A 21227-nucleotide genomic window follows, 5' to 3' on the forward strand; every position below is an offset into this window, starting at 1 on the left:
AGAATATCGCGCGTGGCTGGATATGGCTGGTGTGGCAGACGAGAAGCACAGGCAGTGCCTGGGAAGAGCTGAAGGAAGGGAGGGCTAGATGGCAGAGGACCTTTGTGCCAATGAGCCGGACTGGATCCTGAATGCAACTGGGAACCACCAGAGAGTTTCACAGGCAGCGGGTGGGTGGGGGAGATTACCGTATTTTGTTTCTGAAAGAGCACTCTGTCTACTCCGTGGAGAGTGGAGCAAAACTGGAAGCAGAAACACGAATAAGGGGATGACTGGGATGGGCCAGGTGGAAAGCGACGGGGGGCTTGACTGGAAGCTCCAGCTGTGGGGATGAAACTAAGGGGAACAGTATACTCTGCACTCGGAGAAAGGGGCTTCCAGCTAGAGGACACTCTACAGATAATCAGAGGCCAAAGAGGACCTCATCTGAGGACTCCAGGAAAGCTAAGGGGAACATCACGGAAATATAACTTTAAGAACCCATTTTTAATTTTGAGTAATTGTCAATTTACATGAAAATATAACATTCTTTAAAATGATCGGCAGTTAGACCTACCACAGTCATGGACTTCAGATGACTTCTTGGTCTGTAGGAAACAGAAAGAGAATAATGTAAAACCAATGCAGCAACATGGATGGAGCTAGAGACTCGCCTACTGAGTGAAGTCAGTCAGAAAGAGAAAGACAAATACCATATGATATCACTTATGTCTGCAATCTAATATACGGCACAAATGAACCTATCTACAGAAAAGAAAAGCGTGGACTTGGAGAACAGACTTGTGGTTGCCGAGGGGGAGGAGGAGGGAGCGGGTGGACTGGGCGTCTGGGGTTAATAGATGCAAACCAGTGCATCTGGAGTTGGTGAAAGCAATGGGATCCTGCTGTAGAGCACAGGGAACTACATCTAGTCACTTGTGATGGAACGTGATGTAGGATAATGTGAGAAAAAGATATATATGGTGTGTGTGTGTGTGTATAAAATTAAAATGAAAAAAAAAAAAAAAAGAGGAGTTCCCATCATGGCTCAGTGGTTAAGGATTCCAACTGGAACCATGAGGTTGCAGGTTCGATCCCTGGCCTCGCTTAGTGGGTTAAGGATCTGGCGTTGCCACGAGCCGTGGTGTAGGTCATAGAAGCGGCTCGGATCTGGCGTTGCTGTGGTTGTGGCGAAGACCAGCAGCTACAGCTCCAATTCCAGGTTCCCTAGCCTGGGAACCGCCACATGCCCCGGGTGTGGCCCTAGAAAACACAGAAAGACAAAAAAAAAAAAAGAAAAACCAAAAAGACGGGTGGGGTGGTGAGGGGGACCAAAACAGGGAAGCCCGTGGACAAGGATGCTATCATTTAAACGCTCTTTCCCTCACTTTTCAAAGAGAAACTGTCACTGAGGATAGAATTATGAGACCCTAAAAATTCAGAGAAAGCTTTTCAGTATGTAATATAGAGATCATTCTCAACTGCAATTAAAATGAGCCATAGTCCTGTTGAATTTTAACATTTTTATAGATTTACTTGGGATAAGACTCTGGCTATGACTTGAAAACCAAACAATTTCCTTGAAATTGATGAACTAGAGGCAAAAATAAGACATCAGAATATTAAAATGCTCACTTTTATCTCCCTATTTCCTTTTTTTTTCTGCCTTTTTTTTTTTTTGCCTTACCTGCAGCATATAGAAATTCCCAGGCTAGAGGTCAAGTCAGAACTCAGCTGCCGGCCCCAGCCACAGCAACGCCAGATCCTTAACCCACTAGGGGGTGGGATCAAACCCACATCCTCATGGATGCTAGTCGGGCTCATTTCAGCTGAGACATGATGGGAACTCCATTTTTTAAATGAAACTGAAAACCTTAAACTAGCTTTTCTTTTATTTACCAAAGGTTAATCCTAGATAAAGGGAACTCGAAAAGCATTTGGGTTAGTGTCTGTTAATTTTTTCCCCTATTTTCCATTCTTGCTGGTGAAGACAACTGGCAAGAGGAGTAGGGTAATTCTGAGACGGTGCAGAGGCGGTCTGAAGTGTGTTCGCGTGTTTCCTGAGATCAATCCGTCCATCCAAGGATGAGGGTCTGAGGGTGGATGTGTGTCTCAAGTCTTCCAAGAAAGGCCTTCTCAGTGAGAAAGGGCCTGCAGGCTCTTCTGCACCACCTCACGCCCCTGCTTCAAGGCCTAAATCATACAAGTGGGCCTGAAAGCCCCTGCGATGCTCAGCCGAATAAACAAATGCCTGAACTAGTGAAATGTGCTCATCATATGTAACTTTTCTCATTTTAAAATAATGCTAGACGGAGTTCCCATTGGGGCGCAGCAGAAACGAATCCGACTAGGAACCATGAGATGGTGGGTTTGATCCCTGGCCTTGCTCAGCGGGCTAAGGACTGGGTGTTGCCGTTAAGCTGTGGTGTAGGTTGCAGACACGACTCGGATCTGATGTTGCTGTGGCCGTGGTATAGGCCGGCAGCTGCAGCTCCGATCGACCCCCTAGCCTGGGAACCTGGGAACTCCATAGGCCACAGGTGCGGCTCTAAAAAGAAAAAAAAAAAAAAAAAAAGAAAAGCCAGAAAAAATACTCCGCAGTTTCTTTGGGCGTCTCAGAGAAGATTCAAGTTTAGTTTAAACTAGCAATTGCTGAGCATCTGCAACATGCCAGGCCATCAGGCCAGTTCTTTCGCATGACGGAGAAAATCAGAGTTAAGCTACAACTTGGCAAATAATAGTTTAAATCTGCTAAAGGCTTTCGACTTTCAAAACACAGTCGTATTTGCAAATGATATGAGGAACAAACATGACTCATGACATAATCAAATCGCAACTTTCACGTCTGCTTTCTATTTCTACTTTAGACTTGTTTTTCCTTAATCTTTTTAGGGCCGCACCCACTGCATATGGAGGTTCCCAGGCCAGAGGCTGAATCGGAGCTGTAGCTGCCGGACTACACCACAGCCACAGCAATGCCAGATTTGAGCCACATCTGCGACCTACACCACAGCTCGAGGCAATGCTGGATCCTTAACCCACTGAGCGAGGCTGCGGATTGAACCTGCAACCGCATGGATGCTAGTTGGGTCCTTACTGCTGAGCCACAATGGGAACTCCCTAGGCTTTTTTGACACGGGGGAGCTTTACCCCCTTGCCCTTGGCTGAATGTGCAGCAGATCAGGTGAATTTTTTGTTCTAAGGTAACAATCAGCCCTCACTGTGAAGCATAAGCACAAGTTAGTTCAGAAGCACAGTGCCCAGTCTTTTTTTTTTTTTTTCTTGTCTTTTTGCCTTTTCTGGGGCCACTCCCACAGCATGTGGAGAGTCCCAGGCTAGGGGTCGAATCAGAGCTGTAGCCGCCGGCTTACACCTCAGCTCATAGCAACTCAGGATCCTTACTTAACTCACTGAGCAAGGCCAGGGATCGAACCCACAATTTCAAGGTTCCTAGTCAGATTCATTTCCTCTGTGCCAAGATGGGAACTCCCCCCAGTCTTAAGTATTAACTGATCCTTTGACCTTCATTCAAGAGTAGAACTTGGAGTTCCCACGGGGCACACAACGTCCCTCTGCATGCCCGCTGGAGAGCGGCGTTTAGTTCCGACCCAGTACTCCCAGCAACAAGGACACCTCCATTGTCAACAGTGCCGAGGGTTAAAACCACCTTCCCCGGACGGAGGCAAAAGTCCCCTCCTGGAGTTCCCGTCATGGCGCAGTGGAAACGAATCCGACTAGGAACCATGAGGTTGCGGGTTTGATCCCTGGCCTCGGTCAGTGGGTTAAGGATCCAGCGTTGCGGTGAGCTGCAGTGTAGGTCACAGACCCGGCTCGGATCCCATGTTGGCTGTGGCTGTGGTGTAGGCCGGCAGCTGTAGCTCCGATTAGACCCCTAGCTTGGGAACCTCCACATGCTGCAGGTACGGGCCTAAAAAGCAAAAAGAAAATGAGATAAAATAAAATAAAACAACATAAAGAGTAGAACTTCCTCTTCTCCCTGAGCTAAGGTTTGCAGATGGTGGACAACACCTGCCGGTGAAGGTCAATTTCTCTTTGCAGAAGGAAGGAGAAGTAAGGTGCTAAGACATTTTTGCTTGGCTGGGTGGCTCCAGAGTCTCTGGGTGTGGCTGATTCTTTCTTTCTGGCGCTTGCCACCGCTAGGGACCTCTGCCCTCTGTTCCCCTGGCCCAGGCTGATGCGTGCCTCTTCTGTGATTACTTGAGTTTGCTTCAGCAGCCCCTAAGAATGTGGTGTTCCCTTCTTGCTGCTGGCATCCTCCAGGCTGCCTTGAGCAGAATCCAAGATAACTCAAACCTCACCTGCATGGTTCTTGAGAAACTGTCACATACATTCTTTGTCGGGACGACAAGCTCAGGGAGAGCAGCTGCCTCCCCCACCCCCAACTCAGCCCTCTGTCACAGCTTGCTTTAGTTTTCTCAGTTACTGTTTCTGTTTCCCAACTTTTTTTTTCTTTTCTTTTTTTTTTTTTTTTTAGGGCTGCACCCAAGGCACATGGAGTTTCCGAGGCTAGGGGTCTAATCAGAACTGTAGCCGCTGGCCTAAGCCACAGCCACAGCAACACAGGATCCGAGCCACGTCTGCAATCTACACCATAGCGCATGGCAACGCCAGATCCTTAACCCACTGAGCGAGGCCAGGGATGGAACCTGCAACCTCATGGTTCCTAGTCGGATTCACTTCCCATGTGGCACGGCGGGAACTTCTAAAATGTGTTTCTTAAAAGTTGGAAAACAGGGAATTTCCTTTGTGGTGCAGTGGAAACGAATCTGACTACGAACTATAAGGTTTCGGGTTCGATCCCTGGCCTCGCTCAGTGGGTTAAGGATCTGACATTGCCGTGTGCTGTGGTGTAGGTCGCAGACACAGCTTGGATTTGGCGTTGCTGTGGCTGTGGTGTAGGCTGGCAGCTATAGCTCCGATTCAACCCCTAGTCTGGAACCTCCACATACCACAGGGTATGGCCCTAAAAAAAGCAAAAAAAAAAAAAAGAGAGAGAGAGAAAGAAAGAAAAAGAAACACATTTTAAAACTCTTTACTTGACCTCCCACAGACCCCCCCTCCCTAAGGCTTTAGGTCAAAGATGTAGGATTACTTGGAGGTGATGGGAGCTCGCCACATGACAGGGTCAAAGAAATCTCTTCTGCAATCTCCCCCCACTCCAAACATTTTATATACTGGATGTGGTCAAGGGTCAAGGGCTATGAGCCATGGACAGTGTTCTTTGAAATTTCCCTCAGAACCTTGGCACATCAGGCAAACTCACCCTCGTTTGGGGAACTGGTAAATGTTTAATTAGCATCTTAGGAGCTGGGCCAGGAAGAGGCCCATATTAACACCCTTATGGTCCTCATCAGCCCAGAGGGTCTGTGCACATACACCTTAGAGCATCAAATACCAAGAGTCGAAAGCCTAAACCAAAAGATTATAAGATTTCACATTAGTGTAGGGAAATCTGGTCATAAAATCTGGTCTGCTATATATTTACAGCAGGGCAAGCTGTTTTATGGTAGATAAAAATCTTAGCTCATAATCTTTATGGCATTTTTCTTAGAAATGATCCTAAGTTCCATGAAGGCAGAGAACCAGGCTTTGCAGTTCAGGTCCTACCAAAAACATTTATCAAGCAATTATTTTATTCCAGGCAAAATATCAGGCGCTTTTATATAACTGAGCTGGTTTATCTTACAATTGAGATAAGAAAAAAAGTAACTTTAAAGAATGTATCATTTATTATTATGCATATATTCTAAAGTTAATGACATAATTCTTTAGAAAAAGAAAGAACTGACCTGGGTTTTCTGGCTTGCTCTCTGGGCCTTCTGATTAAATCTTCCAAATGTTTATTTCTCTCTTCTAAACTGAAAGAAGAAACTAATGAATTTTGTGACTAAAAGTGACTTTTCTACACGAACATCGTGGTAGCTTCTTGGAAGATCTGAGCAGATAAATCGGACGGGGGTCCAGCTTTCTGCACATCATCTGCCCATCTCATTCCACAGGAATCGGAATTCTGAAGCATTTGGGGCCCATGGAATAATTCAGGGTAATTTCTCTGTCTCAAGACCCTCAATCTAATCACACCCGCAGAGTCTCTCTTTGCCATGTAAAGGAAACTTTCACAGGGTCTGGCTTTGGACATCTTGGGGGGCCGTTACTTGGCCTTTGATAGAAGGCAAACGGACCCGCAGAGGATAGGAAATTCTAGTGCAGGGGTCACAACCTCCAATGTCTGTGGGAGAGCCAGGCAAGCAAGTGACAGGACTGAGCCAGTATCTGGGGCCCTGGGGAAACCAGAGAGCATCTGCTGCCTAAAGGAAGGAGCTGCTCTTCAGCTCTTGCCAGACTTTGCCATGTGGGAATGCCGCGGCAAGAATGGCAGATCTTATTTTCAAAGAGGAGACGGAAATCTCAATTCTCACAGAAAAATCATTCCTTCAAATTTTTGGCAATAATTCAAAAACCTTTTAAACATCCGTGGACCTAACAAAGCCGATCTGCCTCAGGTATAACTCGTAGGCTGTCATTTTTGACAGCTCTGCCTTACTGTCCAGAGATGATCAGTCTTTTGTTTTCAAAGGTTAAAGAGAAGTTGTCCAACCCTGGAAGAGATGACAACTGCTTAATTAGGGCCCTTTGAGTCTATCATGTCTTATGCTCAGCGAAATGGCATGGAATCAACCTTCTGTATTCCTGAGGTTGAAAAGGAAGGCCTAAATATTGGAGAATGAAGATACCCAAGAAGAGAAAATGACAAGTTTCTGTAAGTGTGCGACAAACCACCGGTGAGTACACTTACACACCTCATCCCTGGGCTCAGCCTGAAGGCACCGAGACCCATCCTCAGCCTAGGTGAGAGGCGGCCGGCTTCACTGCGGAGGAGGCGGTGTCCTCCCTGGGAGACCCCGACAACCCAGGCGGGGAGCCAGGCAAGCGGAGCAGCACCCCCTAGTGGGCGAAGGTGCTCACTGCTCCAGGCCGGGGAGTGGACATGGGACTTAGACCTGCAGAGTCTGTGTGGGCACTCCGGTTTTATTTTTGCCTTTAAAACATCTTTATTAAGGCGGAGTTCCCGTCGTGGCGCAGTGGTTAACGAATCCGACTAGGAACCATGAGGTTGCAGGTTCGATTCCTGGCCTTGCTCGGTGGGTTAACGATCCGGTGTTGCCATGAGCTGTGGTGTAGGTCGCAGATTCGGCTCGGATCCCGCGTTGCTGTGGCTCTGGCGTAGGCTGGCAGCTACAGCTCCGCTAAGACCCCTAGCCTGGGAACCTCCATGTGCCGCGTGAGCGACCCAAGAAATGGCAAAAAGACAAAAACAAAAAACAAAACAAAAACATCTTTATTAAGGTGTAATTTATATACAGTACACTGTACATATTTAAAGTCTACAATTTGACGCTCTGGCATATGTTATGCCAGGGCGGCCATCGTCGAGATGAATGAAACGAGCGTACGGCACCCTAGAATATTCCCCACGGGCCTCGGTCATCCCTCCTTCCCTCTTTGCCCACGACCCCAGCAACCACTCATGTGCTTTCTCTGTTGATCAGTTTGCAGTACCCAGAATTGCGCGTCACGGAATCTTACAATCAGCCTAATTACTTTGAGATTCATCCATGCTGTTGTCCGTACCAAGAGTTCATTTATTTTTTTTGTTCTGATCACGTATTAGGATATGTCTGGTGGGGTTTTTTTGCCTTCAAATTTTAATTTTTTTTAAAGTACAGTTGATTTACAATGCGGTGTCTATTTCTGCTGTACAGAAAAGTGACCCAGTCATACATATGTATTTTTTCTATTATCCCCCGTCATGTTCTATCCCAAGAGATAGGACACGGTGCCCTGTGCTGTACAGTAGGCCCTGGCTGCCCATCCATTCTAGTATTTTTATTGTTGTACAGTATTGCCCCATGTGGCTATACCATCTTTTGTCCATCAGTTCACCAGCTGAGTTGTTTCCAGTTTGGGGCTATTACACATAAAGCCAGCCTGAACACCCACCTTTGTATAAACACATGCTTTCTTTCCTCGTGGATCAGTACACAGGCGTGGGTTGGCTGAATTACATGTTGTGTACGTTTAACTTTTAAAGAAGCCGCCAAACTGTTTTTCAAGTGATTGTGCCATTTTTCATTCCCGGCAGGAGGGTGTGAGGGTTTCAGCTGCTCTGCATCCTCCCCCACACTTGATAGGGCCAGGCTAATGCTAATAGGTTTGCAGGGGTATTCACTGGGGTTTTCATTTGCCTCAATATTGAATACGTTTTCCTCTGCTTATGTGTCATCCATGTCTTTTTGGTGAAGTGTCCAAATCTTTGCCCTTTTTTTTTAGTCAAATCTTTGCTCTTTGTTTTTGAGTTCTGTGAGTCATATATATTCTGGATAAAAGTTCATTATCAGATATGTGACTCATAAATATATCCTTTCAGACTAGTCTTTTCATTCTCTTAATGGTGTCTATGGAAGACTCAAGATTTTTAATTTTGATGAAGTACAAATTGTCAATTTTTCTTTTATGGATCATGCTTTTAGTGTCATATTTAAGTCACTGCCTAACCCAAGGTCACACAACTTTTTCCTGTATTTTCTTTTAGAATTTTTATACTTTAGCTCTTACATTTAGGTCTGTTATCCATTTTGAGTTATTTTGTATGTGGTACAAGGCATAAATCAAAGTGTTGTTTTTTGTTTTGAGTTCTCTGTGGTGCAGCTCATTAAGGACCCAGTGCTGTCACTGCAGTGGCTTGGGTCACTGCTATGGTGTGAGTTTGATCCCTGGCCCCGGAACTTCCACATGCCGAGGGTGCCTGGAGGGGGAGAGGACCCCAAACAAACCCCCCCCAAAAAAAGCATTTCTGGTCTTTCTGTTTGATTGCTTGTCTGCAAATGGATGTTCAATGACTTCAGGACTATTTGTTGAAAAGACTACCCTTTCCCCACTTTGTTGACTTGGTGCATCTGTCAAGAAATCAGTCCACTATAATTGTGTGGATCTGTTCCATTGATCTTTCTATTTTTATGCCAATGCCATACTCTGTTTATTGTAGCTTTAAGGCTTAAAATCAGGTTTGCTTCCAATTTTGCCTTTTTCAGAGTTCTTTTGACTCTTCTAAGCCCTCTGAATTTCCACATGACTTTTAGAATCAGTGTGGCAATTTCTATTTTTATTTACTTATTTTATTTATTTTTTTGGTCTTTTTGCATTTTCTAGGGCCGCTCTTGCGGCATATGGAGATTCCCAAGCTAGGGGTCCAGTCGGAGCCGTAGCCACCGGCCTACGCTAGAGCCACAGCAACATGGGATCCCAGCCGCGTCTGCAACCTACACAGCTCACGGCAACGCCAGATCCGCGACCCACTCAGCAAGGCCAGGGATCGAACCCACAACCTCATGGTTCCTAGTTGGATTCGTTAACCACTGCGCCACGACGGGCACTCCAATTTCTATTTTTAAAACCTGCTGGAGGAAGTTCCTGTGGCACAGGTCACAACTGCAGTGTGGATTTGATCACTGGCCCAGGAACTTCCATATACCACGGGCACAGCCAAAAAAACCCCAAACACACACACACACACACACACACACACACACACACACACACACCTACTGAGGTTTCGACTGAAATTGCATTGAATCTATAGTTCAGCTAGGGGAGAAATAAGTATTGAGTCTTAAGAGCCATGAAAAAGGTGTACCTCCTTATATATTTATATTTCATATTATCATATATAGTATAGTATATTTATACTGTCTTTATTTATTTAGCTTTTTTCTTTTTTTCTTTTTTGCTTTTCACGGCTGCAGGTGCAGCACATGGAATTCCCAGGATAGGGGTCAAATCAGAGCTGTATCTGCTGGCCTACATCGCAGCCACAGCAACTCAGGATCCAAGCCGAGTCAGTGACCTATAACTACAGTTCACAGCAACGCCAGATCCTTAACTCACTGAGCAAGGCCAGGGATCAAATCCAAATCCTCTTGGATACTAGTTGGGTGGGTTAACTCTGAGCTGCAACGGGAACTCCCAGTCTTTATTTTTTAATTGAGGTAAAATTGGTATATAACCACTACATAAAATGATAATTTGATGCCTGCACACACTACCAAGTGATCACCACTGAGAGTCTGGTTACCACCCAGCACCAATGGATCCCTTTCACCCACCCTGCCCTCCCCACTCCCTTCCCCTTCGGTAACCACCAATCTGTCCTCTATGTCTGTTGGGTCTGGTTTGTTTTGTTTTATTCACACTATCTTACAGTTTTCATGGGGTGAGTTAGCGCTATACCAAGTTTGTGCTTTGGGGGATGCTTTCTATGTAAGATGAGACCTTTGGCTTGAGCTTCGCTGAAAGCCAGCACAGCACAAATGAAACTGGAAGAAGGACGGAGGAAGAAGCATAAAAGAAATGAAGATAATAAATATGTGGAAAAACTTTGCAGAATTTAAAAACGCTCAGTTTGGAATGTTTCAAGCTCAATCTCATTCTAATGAGAAAGTTTATTTGATCTTTGATAGGTGTATGTATATGATTCATTTGGGGTGCATTCAAAAACTTCTGGATCAACTTTAAGCCCTGCAAAGTCACTACACTTGAATGGTAATGTCTCCCAGATATTCAGACGTTTCTCACGACTTCCTTACTCCACTCCTCGAAGTGAAATGAGTTCTGAGAACAGAAGATGAAACTCCGGTTGTTCGAGCAGTCCAGATAGTACCCAACTAAATGCATTTTGAAGAATAGGCTTGATGGAGTTCCTCTCGTGGCTCAGCGGAAACGAATCTGACTAGCATCCATGAGGACACAGGTTCGATCCCCGGCTTTGCTCAGTGGGTTAAGGACCTGGCGTGGCTGTGAGCTGTGGTGTAGGTCACAGATGTGGCTCTGATCTGGCATTGCTGTGGCTGTGGCGTAGGCCGGCAGCTATTGCTGCAATTCAACCCCTAGTCAGGGAAGCTCCATATGGCGAGGGTGAGGCCCGAAAAGGAAAAAAAAAAAAGGAAAGAAAGAATGGGTTTGATTTACAAAACCTCCCATTTCCCTCTTTCCAGGAGTCTAAAGAATGAACTTAGCAAAAAGCCAGTGAGTGAGATATCAGCAAAAGTTTCCAAAATTAAAACTTAAGTTTTTTCAACTTACTGTGCAATCTGGGAATGGAATATCACAAGCCTTTGGTCAGCACATTTGATAATTTCTTCATATGATGTAACCTTGAAGAAAATTAGCTGAAACAATTATTCTGTGATAAATTCTAGAACATGTATTTAGTTTATTTTTTACGCTTTAAGACCCTGTATAAGGAGTTCCCGTTGTGGCTTGGGGGTAACCAAGCCTGACTAGTATTCATGGGGATGCGGGTTTGATCCCTGGCCCCACTCAGTGGGTTAAGGAGCCGGTGTTGCCATGAGCTGTGGTGTAGGTCACAGACGTGGCTCCAATCCTTAGTTGCTGTGGCTGTGGTGTAGGCCAGCAGCTGTAGTTCTGATTGGACCCCTAGCCTGGGAACTTCCATGTGCCTCAGCCGCAGCCCTAAAAAGCGTGCGTGCACACACATACACACGACTCTGTATAAGTTGAAATTCAATTATACAACTCTGGTGAATGAAAGTTTTTCCAACAGGCCGAACAACTTTCTTATACTCTGAAATCAGGAATACAAATACAAATAGAATTGTAATGTGTTTGTGCATCATGCAGAAAAAGTATCAAAAAATGGACAACTGTAGCCAGTCAACAATGATCCACACAAGCAGTGTGTCAACTCAGGGGCACAGTTTACTCTGTTAAAGATAAAACAGTTTGGTTTTTTTGGTCTATTTTTTTAGGGCAGCACTTGCGACACATGGAAGTTTCCAGGCTAGGGGTCCAATCAGAACTATAGCTGCTGGCCTACACCACAGCCACAACAATGCCAGATCCGAGCCGCATCTGCAACCTACACCACAGCTCATGGCAACGCTGGATCCTTAACTCACTGAACGAGGCCAGGGATCAAACCCACATCCTCATGGATGCTAGTCAGATTCGTTACTGCTGAGCCACAAGAGGAATTCCTAAAGATAAAAGTTTTTACACCGGAAACTAGAAGGCTATGTTGGCAAGATTTGGAATGACTCTGAAAATGAAGTAGCAGCAGTACTAAGACCTGAAACTGCTGTCACAGAAGGATAGAAACACAGCATTCTTCACCCGCTTTTTGCTAAAAGGCTCTGGGCAAAGTCATTACGAGGTGAAGGGACTGGATGTGACCATGTCACGTCTTCCCTCAGATCCTTTTTAGCTCCCCAATTCTATTGTGTTAATATCTGACATAGTTGGGAGGTGTTTTGGCCATGCCCACAGCATGCAGAAGTTCCCGGGCCAGGGGTTGAACCTGCACCACAGCAATGACCCAAGCCACAGCAGTGACAGCACCAGATCCTTAACCTACTGAGCCACCAGGGAACTCTGACATAGTTTTAAAAGACAAATACTTCTGTAAGAAAATCTGTACCTTATTTATTAAGTTGCCTAAATGTCTTTGATACTTGTCATTTTCCTCAGTGAGTCTGTTGCAGTAGTCTTCTTTGGACTCAAGGAGATTTCCCAGTTTTTCGATCTATGGAGAAACAGAGGTAAAGACACTAACTTGGAAACTGCCATGAAAACCACATATGGGGAGTTCCCGTTGTGGCACAGCAGAAATGAATCTGACTAGGATCCATGAAGACATGGGTTCGATCCCTGGCCTTGCTTAGTGGGTTAAGGATCTGGTGTTGCTGTGGGCTGTGGTGTAGGTCACAGATAAGGTTTGGATCCCACATTGCTGTGGCTGTGGCTGTGGTATAAGCCGACAGCTGCAGCTCCAATTCAGTCAATCCCTAGCCTGGGAACTTCTATATGCCTTGGGTGCAGTCCTAAAAAAGCAAGCAAACAAACAAACAAAAATCCGGAGTTCCCGTCGTGGCTCAGTGGTTAACGAATCCGACTAGGAACCATAAGGTTGTGGGTTCTATCCCTGGCCTTGCTCAGTGGGTTAAGGATCCAGCATTGCCGTGAGCTGGGGTGTAGGTCGCAGACGCGGCTTGGATCCCAGGTTGCTGTGGCTGTGGTGTAGGCTGGCAGCTACAGCTCTGATTAGACCCCTAGTCTGGGAACCGCCATGTGCCGTGGGAGCGGACCTAGAAAATGCAAAAGGACCAAAAAAAAAAAAAAAAAAACCCAAAAAACATATGGATGCTAAGAACAAATGAGAACTGTAAGCTATACTTTATTCCAATATTCACTTAAACTTATTCGTACCAAAGGTGAGTCGAGAGATGCTATGAGCCAGGTTTCAGTTAGACTGCACTCAGAGCAGGTTAGCAGAAATTAAAATGACGTTTTGGCTATTCTCCAATTTAACACTATGACCAGCTCTGCAAATAAACACCTGTTTGTGAAAACAAGTATTTGTGAGCCCCAAGTCTTCACTGCCTTCTTGCCATATGCAACCAAAGGGTAGACATATTTGATTCTTGCTGAAGCAAAGCACAGATGTGCCTGATGATGCATTTCCAGGTTTGATAAATATTCTCATGTGCATACATGAATGTTTTAAAAGGTTCAGCTCAACGTATGTCACGTTCTGACTTGCAGTCCAATTTTTATTTGCAAAAGAAAAAGATTAAAATTTTAAAATTGTATTTCTAAAAGTGATATCTAGGATTAATTATTAGGAAAGAGTACTCACAAGTTCCCCGAGCAGTTGCCTTAATTTTCAAAGAAATTATAGACAGAAAAACGACAGAAATGTTCCCATTAAATAACAATGTCAAGAAGGGCCATCAAGGAGTTCCAGGTTAAGAAACCAACTAACATCCGTGAGGATGCGGGTTGGATCCCTGGCCCTCACTCAGTGGGTTAAGGATCCAGCATTGCTGCAAGCTGCAGTGAAGCTCAGAGATGGGGCTTGGATCTGGTGTTGCTGTGTCTGTGGTGCAGGCCAGCAGCTCTGATTTGATCTCTAGCCTGGGAACTGGCATACACAACTGGTGCAGCCCTAAAGAGACCAAAAACAAACAAAGAAATCAGAATGGCCATCAAACTTCCAGCATTTATTTAAATATACTTATTTATATGTGCTTACATGTCTGTAGTGAAATACCCTAAAGAGCCATGGCAAAATGAATTTGCTTCGGGAGTTCCTGGTGTGGCTCAGTGGGTTATGAACCCATCTAGTATCCATGAGGATGTGGGTTCGATCCCTGGTCTTGCCCTGTGGGTTAAGGATCTGGCGTTGCTGTGAGTTGAGGTGTAGGTCTCAGACAAGGATCAGATCTGGAGTGGCAGCTTTTTTTGTTCTTCCTCTTGATATGTTACTGGGGATAATATCAAACTCGGGGTCCTATTCTTCTGGCTACATACATTATTTAAGTAGGGAGGATGGATACACCTCAACAGATGACCCAAGGTGAGGAGAATTTAAAGATTTTTTTTTTTTGGCCACACCTGCAGCATGTGGAAATTCCTGGCCAGGGATCCACCCGCACCACAGCAGTGACAACACCAGATTCTTAACCCACTGAGCCACCAGGGAACTCCTAAAAGATGTTTTAAAGGACATGTGTAGAAGTAGGAAAGGCTAAAAGCTCTCCTTTGCATCCCCTCACTGCATCCTGGAGGGAAGAATCCTAAGCTTCACATACCTTATAACATTTTACTGAAGCAACCGGGAATTCCTTCTCACTTCTATTTTTTTTTTTTAATAACACACTTAATGGCACTTTTTTTTTTTGCCTCTTAGGGCTGCACTGGCAGCATATGGGCTAGGGGCCCAATCAGAACTACAGCTGCCGGCCTACACCACAGCCACAGCAACGCCAGATCTAAGCCGCATCTGTGACCTACACCACAGCTCATGGCAACGCTGGATCCTTAACTCACGGAACGAGGCCAGGGATCGAACCTACATCCTCATGGATACTAGTTGGGTTTGTTACCACCAAGCCACAACAAGAACTCCTAATGGCACATTTTGAATTTAATTGCTTTTAGGATCAAAGTTTTAACTTTTTTTTTTTTTTTAATGGCTGTACCTGAGGCATATGAAAGTTCCTGGGCCAGGGATTTAATTTGATCCCTTGGATCCTTTAACCCACTGCACCACAGTGAGAACTCCCAAAGCAATAACCCTTTTAAGTCCTCAGATTGTTTAAAATTTGCTAACTTCAGTTTAAAGAAAGAAGAGCAAAGGAGTTCTTAAAGAATATTTATTTTATAGATAAAGGAATAGCTCTATAAAAGCCAGTTTTGGTGATTACAGTGAAAAGTAACCCAAAATCTTAAGTTTCTGCTAAAGAGTGTAAAGTTTAACCACTTTAAGGGCACAACTGTCATACAATAAAGTGCATGTATTTATAAAGCATTCAGGTTGATAAGTTTTTATATATGAATACAACTATGAAACCATCACCACAGTCAAGGTAATGGACATATCCATTCTCCTCCCACCAAAGTTCCCTCTTGCCTCTTGATCACCCCTGCCTCCTGCTTGTCTGTCCTTCCCTGACGCTTATACTCTATGACAGCCCAGGCAAACACCCACCTGCTTCCTGTCACTATTGATTAATTTGTCTTTTCTAGAGTTTTATGCAATAGAACCAAGCAGTATTTACTCCTGCCTGGCTCTTTTCACTCAGCATAATTATTCTGAGATGCATCTAGGTTGCATGTGTATCAGTAATGCAACCCTTTTTCATTACTGACTAGTATTCCACTGTATGGATATACCACATTTGTTTATCCATTTACCTGTTAGAGACACTTGAGCTGCTTTCAGTTTTTGGCTATTACAAATAAAGCAGCTAGGAACCTTCCCATACAAGTTTCTACATGAACATATGCTTTCAATTATCTTGGGTTAAAAAAAAATACCTAGGAGTGGAATGACAGTAGGTAGGTGTTTAACTTTTTACGGAGCCACCACGTCTTCCAAAGTGACCGTACTTTTAAGGTTCCCACCAGTGGTGCGTGAGAGCTGCAGATGTTCCACATCCTCACCCATCCTTGGTAAAGGTCAGTCATTTTAACAGACATTCAAACAGGTGTGTGGTGGTAAATTCAGTGTGGCTTTAACTTGCCTCTTAATGATGCTGAGTCTCTTCTCAGGTGCTTATTTGCCACCCTTCTTAGTGAAGTGTCTATTAAAACCTTTTTGGCCCACTTAAAAAAGTTGGTTATTTTTGAGGATTCTTTATATATTCCAGATACAAGTCCTTTATCAAATCTGTGACTTGCAAATATTTTCTCCCACTTTGTGACTTATCTCTTCATTAAGAGTTCAATATATTTATTTTAAAGTTTTAAAAAATATTTCAGGGAGTTCCTGTCGTGACTCAGTGGAAATAAATCTGACTAGTATCCATGAGGACGCAGGTTTGATCCCTGGACTCACTCAGTGGATTAAGGATCCAGCGTTGCCGTGAGCTGTGGTATAGGTCACAGATGCGGCTAGGATCTGGAGTTGCTGTGGCTGTGGTGGAGGCTGGCAGCTACAGCTCCAATTAGACCCCTAGCTTGGGAACCCCCACGTGCCATAGGTGGTAGCCCTAAAAAGACAAAAGACCAAGAAAAAATTTTTCAAAATGGAAAAGTTTTAGAAGACATGGTTTGTTAAAATCAAAACACTGAAAAAGTCTAAAACATTTTTATGAAAGAATATCAAAAGGCACCTTTTAATAAAATAGACCTAACCAGATCTCTCCACCCAGGTGCCTGAGGGCTGCCGGCAGGTGAGGCAGCAGGCTCTCCCATCTCCCCAGCTCGAGCTTCCAGTGCGGCCTGCCCGCTGTGCTGGGGCAGGTGGTGTAAATGCAGACCCACGGGCCTTGCCAATCATCTTGAAGAAGCGGACTCCAAGGGCAGGGCTGAGTTCCGTGGGAGTAGCACCATGTCTGGCCCTGTCCACAGCAGCATACATTCGACTGCAGTTGAAGAGGAAGTCCTCTCGGAAAGCTGCTGCCTGGCTGTGAGGACAGGCAGAGAGAGGCAGGGCAGGGCTGGCCGCTGGTGCGGGATGGGGTCCTGTCCATCCAGGTGGGATGCTCAGACATGAAGTCCTGCAGAGGAAGACTTCTGGGGTTGGGCCCCCTGTCTGGTCCCCCTGTATTCTAGATTTGTGGACATACTTCCAAGTTAATAGTATACTAACTTGCCCAGTATGTTATGAGGCACTGAAATCCAAGTCACTAAAGAAAATGAGGTCAATACATCCTGTATTAGTTTTCCATTGCTGCTGTAACAAAGTAGCACAAACTCTGTGGCTTAAAGCAACACGCATTTATTATCTTACATTTTTGCAGTGTAGGGGTCTGACAGGGCTCCACTTGACAAAAGGCAAAGTGCCAGCAGGGCTGGTTCCTTTCCAAGGCTTTAGGGGAGACCTTCCCTGCTTCCAAAGGCCACCCACATTCTCTGGCTGGGTCCCCGCCGCATCTTCAAGCCAGCAATGCTGGTCCGTGACAGCCGTCAGTAGTTACATGTCTCCTGCCCTTGAGGGGAAACATCTCCACCGTCAAGCACAGCTGGGATTAGATGGGGCCCAGCCTGATAATCCAGGACCCTCTATCTCCACACCTAAAAGTCCTGATTTAACCACACTGCAATGTCCCTTGTGTCCTAAGTGCTAGCTTCCCTGTTTTATTAAGGGACACAAAGTCCCTTTTGCATGTTCCAGGACTAGGGCGGGGCATCTTGGGATGGCCAACCGTCCCACCGCACACCCCCGAGACATGGCTGTGGTTATTTTCTTGTGGAACCCTTTTGTGTTTTCTTTTGGAAGCCAGCTGGAAGGCAGAGCAGGGGTCCTGTCTGAGGATGGAGGAGGTGAGGCGGTGGAGGGAGCAGACCACAGGACGAGAAGAACTGTGCAGAAGGACCAGAGGCAAGTGGTCGGAGGACCACAAGAGAAGCATGTGATGAAGCGTCAGAGGAGGAGGTGCGAGCCCCCAGATTTACCTCTGGCCACCAAACCTTCTAGCCTGGAGAACTGGAGAACTGGGAGTGGGCCTTCTGGAGCACACTTCTGCATTTCAAAACCAAAGCCCTCTTTATGCTGGAAGATTCCAAACACACCCCGAAGCAGACGAGAGGACTATGAGGAATCTCCAGGTACCACTTCACTCCAGCAACTACCAACGCTTCCCAGCATTTGCTCATCTGTCACCAAGCTCCCAACCTTGCTCTCACTCTGCCACCTTCCCAAATTGGGGATTTAAAGTTGAATTAGCCATGGTGTTAATTCACTCATAGATATGCTTCTCCATATGCATCACTGACAGGAAAAGGCTTTAAAAACACAGTGATGACAGGATCACGTCTGCTAAAATCAACAGTAAACTCTCGATCCTGTCCAGCCCCAGGCGGTCACCTCAGGAATCTGTCTGTACAGTGGGTGTGTTCAAACCAGGCTCCACACACAGTGCATCCGCTTGATTTGTCTCAAGGCTCCAATCCCTCTGAGTCTAGAACCTCCCTTGTCTCCCTTTCTGTGTGTCAATTGTTTATGGATGAGAACTTTTCAGGTTCTGGATTTTTTTCACGTTCAACTTAAAATGTTCCTTGTCCTGTCAGCTGGTGGTGTGGTCTAGAAGACTGCTTTCAGACTGGGTGGTTCACAGCCTGCTGAGGGAACCTCTCACCATTAGTGGGGCTGAAGTTGATGAGAGGGCTCCACTGTTTCCTGTGAGTCTTCTTTTCCTTTTGCTTTGGCCGCCTCGCAGCATATGGAGTTCCCAGGCCAGGGACCAGATCTGAGTCACAGCTGTGGCAACGCTGGATCTCTAACCCACTGTGCCAGGCCAGGGATCGAACCTGCATCCCTGCACTCCCACGAGGCCGCCAATCCCACTGCGTCACAGCGGGAACTCTTCCCATGAGTCTCGAACATAGAAGTTTTAGTAGCCAACTATAAGCTGCCTATATTCCCTATTTTATTCATGGATGCAAAATGCAATTTTCTACAGGTATCTTTTCTTTGGCTTTTAACAGCTTAAATTCTTCGGTGAAGACCTCTCCCTCGTGGATTATTTGGTTTCTCTGAAATACAGTTTGTACAAGAAAGACTGTAGCACTTGTTAAAAGTGACACAGTGTGCCTGGGACGCCTGGATTTGTTTTCTCATTCCAGCTTCCAGCCGGGAGATCGAGGCCCACTCTCGACATCTCTCATGCCCGAGGCACAGAAGCTGCTGATGGAGGCAGAGTTCCCTGAGTGCTCTCCTCTCGGCCCCCACGTCCATAGGTGACTGGTGCCCAAGGCCCACTGCCAGCCCGTTCAGTGCCCCAGCTTCTCCCACCTGGATATTGTCCATTTCGCCTCTGAGCTCCAGTCATTCCACGACCATTCCCTCTGTCAGATGCTTCTCACTGTTTATTCCGTTTTTAAAAACTTTCCCCTTGCGCCTTATCAATAGATATCTACGCATCACATCTTCTTTTCTAGATTCCTTAGAAGCAGGGCTTATGTTTGATTTAGCTTTTCTATCTCCATAGTGTGTAGTCTTGCTTATCCTTTCATGGAAAGTCATCATTACTTATTTAATGAGAAAAAATTAGTGAATCAGAAAAGATGAACCCTTTAAGTCCTCATAACACTGGAATTTTTTTTTCTCTTCAAAATGAATGGATATGTAAATGAATTTAGTACAAAATGCCTTTTTTTTTTTTTAGTTTTTAGGGCCGCACTCACAGCATATGAAGGTTCCCAGGCCAGGGGCCCAATCAGAGCTGTAGCCACCAGCCTATGCCAGAGCCACAGCAGCACCACATCCAAGCCGCATCTGCGACCTACACCACAGCTCATGGCAACGCTGGATCTTTAACCCACTTAGCAAGGCTTCAAACTCGCATCCTCATGGATCCTAGTCAGATTTGTTTTGGCTGTGCCATGGCAGGAACTCCCAAAATGCCAATTTTTAGAAATTTAGAAAAAGGATGATAGATTTCTCTAACTACTAATAGTAAATTATGTAAATTAACCTCGTTTTCATTAGAGTGCGGTCCAAACAGATTGTAACTTTCTAGATGCCGAGATGTTTTTATTTTCTTCTAACATGTTTTCTTCTTTCATCCGCCTTTGTCTTTTCTCCAGCTTTACTGAGATTTAACTGACATAACCTTGTGTAAGTTTAAACAATGTGTTGATGTGATATACAGATACACTACACAACAATCGCCACTAACCCACCCAGCATGTAATTACCATTTTCTTTGTGATGCCCACCTAAAGTACGGGTGACGTTTCCCAAAGCACCCCTTAATCACGACTGTTGTAAACACCTACTGCTGTACGCGTGGCAAAAAAATTACACATATTTTTAAATTTCTGCATTCTGAAAGAAAGATATCTGATCAAACAAATCAGGCGGGACAATATTTAAAATTTCAAAACTTGAAAATGCAAACGTCAATTGTATGTTTTTGTGGGTGGATAATACTGCCCCTATGCCAGTGTATGACCAGTCTAATGAGCAAAGCTTTTGAAAGCTGATAATTTCCTAAACTTATGAATAAAATGAGATTGCGCATAAAAATGACAGCAAAGCCACAAAAGGTGTTTCTTACCAAGAAGTCGAGCTCTTTGTTCAGACTGTGGTACTGGTCCAGTTTGGCTCCCAGTGAGACAGGCACATCTCCAACGTCCTTGGCTTCACCTGAATCAACGTCTGTAACCTGAGATGAAACACACTTGTGCTCACTTCCAATAGATTCACACGTCTTGGCACATCTGACAATGAATACTAATATTTTCAGCGGCTCCAATAACAGACTGTGGAACTCAGAGCAAGAATGATTTCAACAAATTTACCAAGAGAACATACGTACTGAAAATTGTATTTTTCTATATGAAAGACAGTACATACTGAATGTTTTTGTTTTTGGCATGTGGAAGTTCCCAGGCCAGGGAGCAAAACCATGCCTCAGCAGCAGCCCGAGCTGCGACAGTGACAATGCCAGATCTTTAACCCGCTGAATACATAATGACCGTTAAACTCACCTCAGTAACCTGATCTTGAAATGATTTTTCATTAGCAATTAACTCTCTGAAAGTTGTGATTCTCTCTTTGTGTTTCAGTAGCTAAGGAAAAAAGCAGAAGAGGAAATAAAACTACATTCCAACACAATTATAATAAAATCACCAAACCATGCACCGTTCAATCCCTGGTCTTCAAAAGGCGTATTATTTGTAAAGCTCCTCTGTAGAAGAAG

General features: G+C 45.0%; 1 protein-coding gene across 7 annotated transcripts in view; it reads right to left on the bottom strand.

The window, feature by feature from the left end:
• Positions 1 to 21227, bottom strand: part of CAGE1 (cancer antigen 1) — a 58805-nt gene that overhangs the window by 4868 nt on the left and 32710 nt on the right. For 2 of the 7 annotated variants that reach the window (XM_047797799.1, XM_047797798.1), the window contains exons 5-10: positions 21016 to 21096; positions 20583 to 20690; positions 12494 to 12598; positions 11140 to 11225; positions 5790 to 5858; positions 557 to 587 (exon numbers count right to left, since the gene is read on the bottom strand). In XM_047797799.1, coding sequence (XP_047653755.1) covers positions 557 to 587; positions 5790 to 5858; positions 11140 to 11225; positions 12494 to 12598; positions 20583 to 20690; positions 21016 to 21096 — 480 coding nt within the window. Of the gene's footprint in view, positions 1 to 174; positions 588 to 5789; positions 5859 to 10197; positions 10374 to 10467; positions 10669 to 11139; positions 11226 to 12493; positions 12599 to 20582; positions 20691 to 21015; positions 21097 to 21227 lie in introns of those variants that run through there. The other 5 variants (XM_047797801.1, XM_047797800.1, XM_047797803.1 and 2 more) reach the window with 5 other exon arrangements.

This window comes from Phacochoerus africanus, chromosome 9, assembly GCF_016906955.1.
Source record: "Phacochoerus africanus isolate WHEZ1 chromosome 9, ROS_Pafr_v1, whole genome shotgun sequence".
Lineage (NCBI taxonomy): Eukaryota > Metazoa > Chordata > Mammalia > Artiodactyla > Suidae > Phacochoerus > Phacochoerus africanus.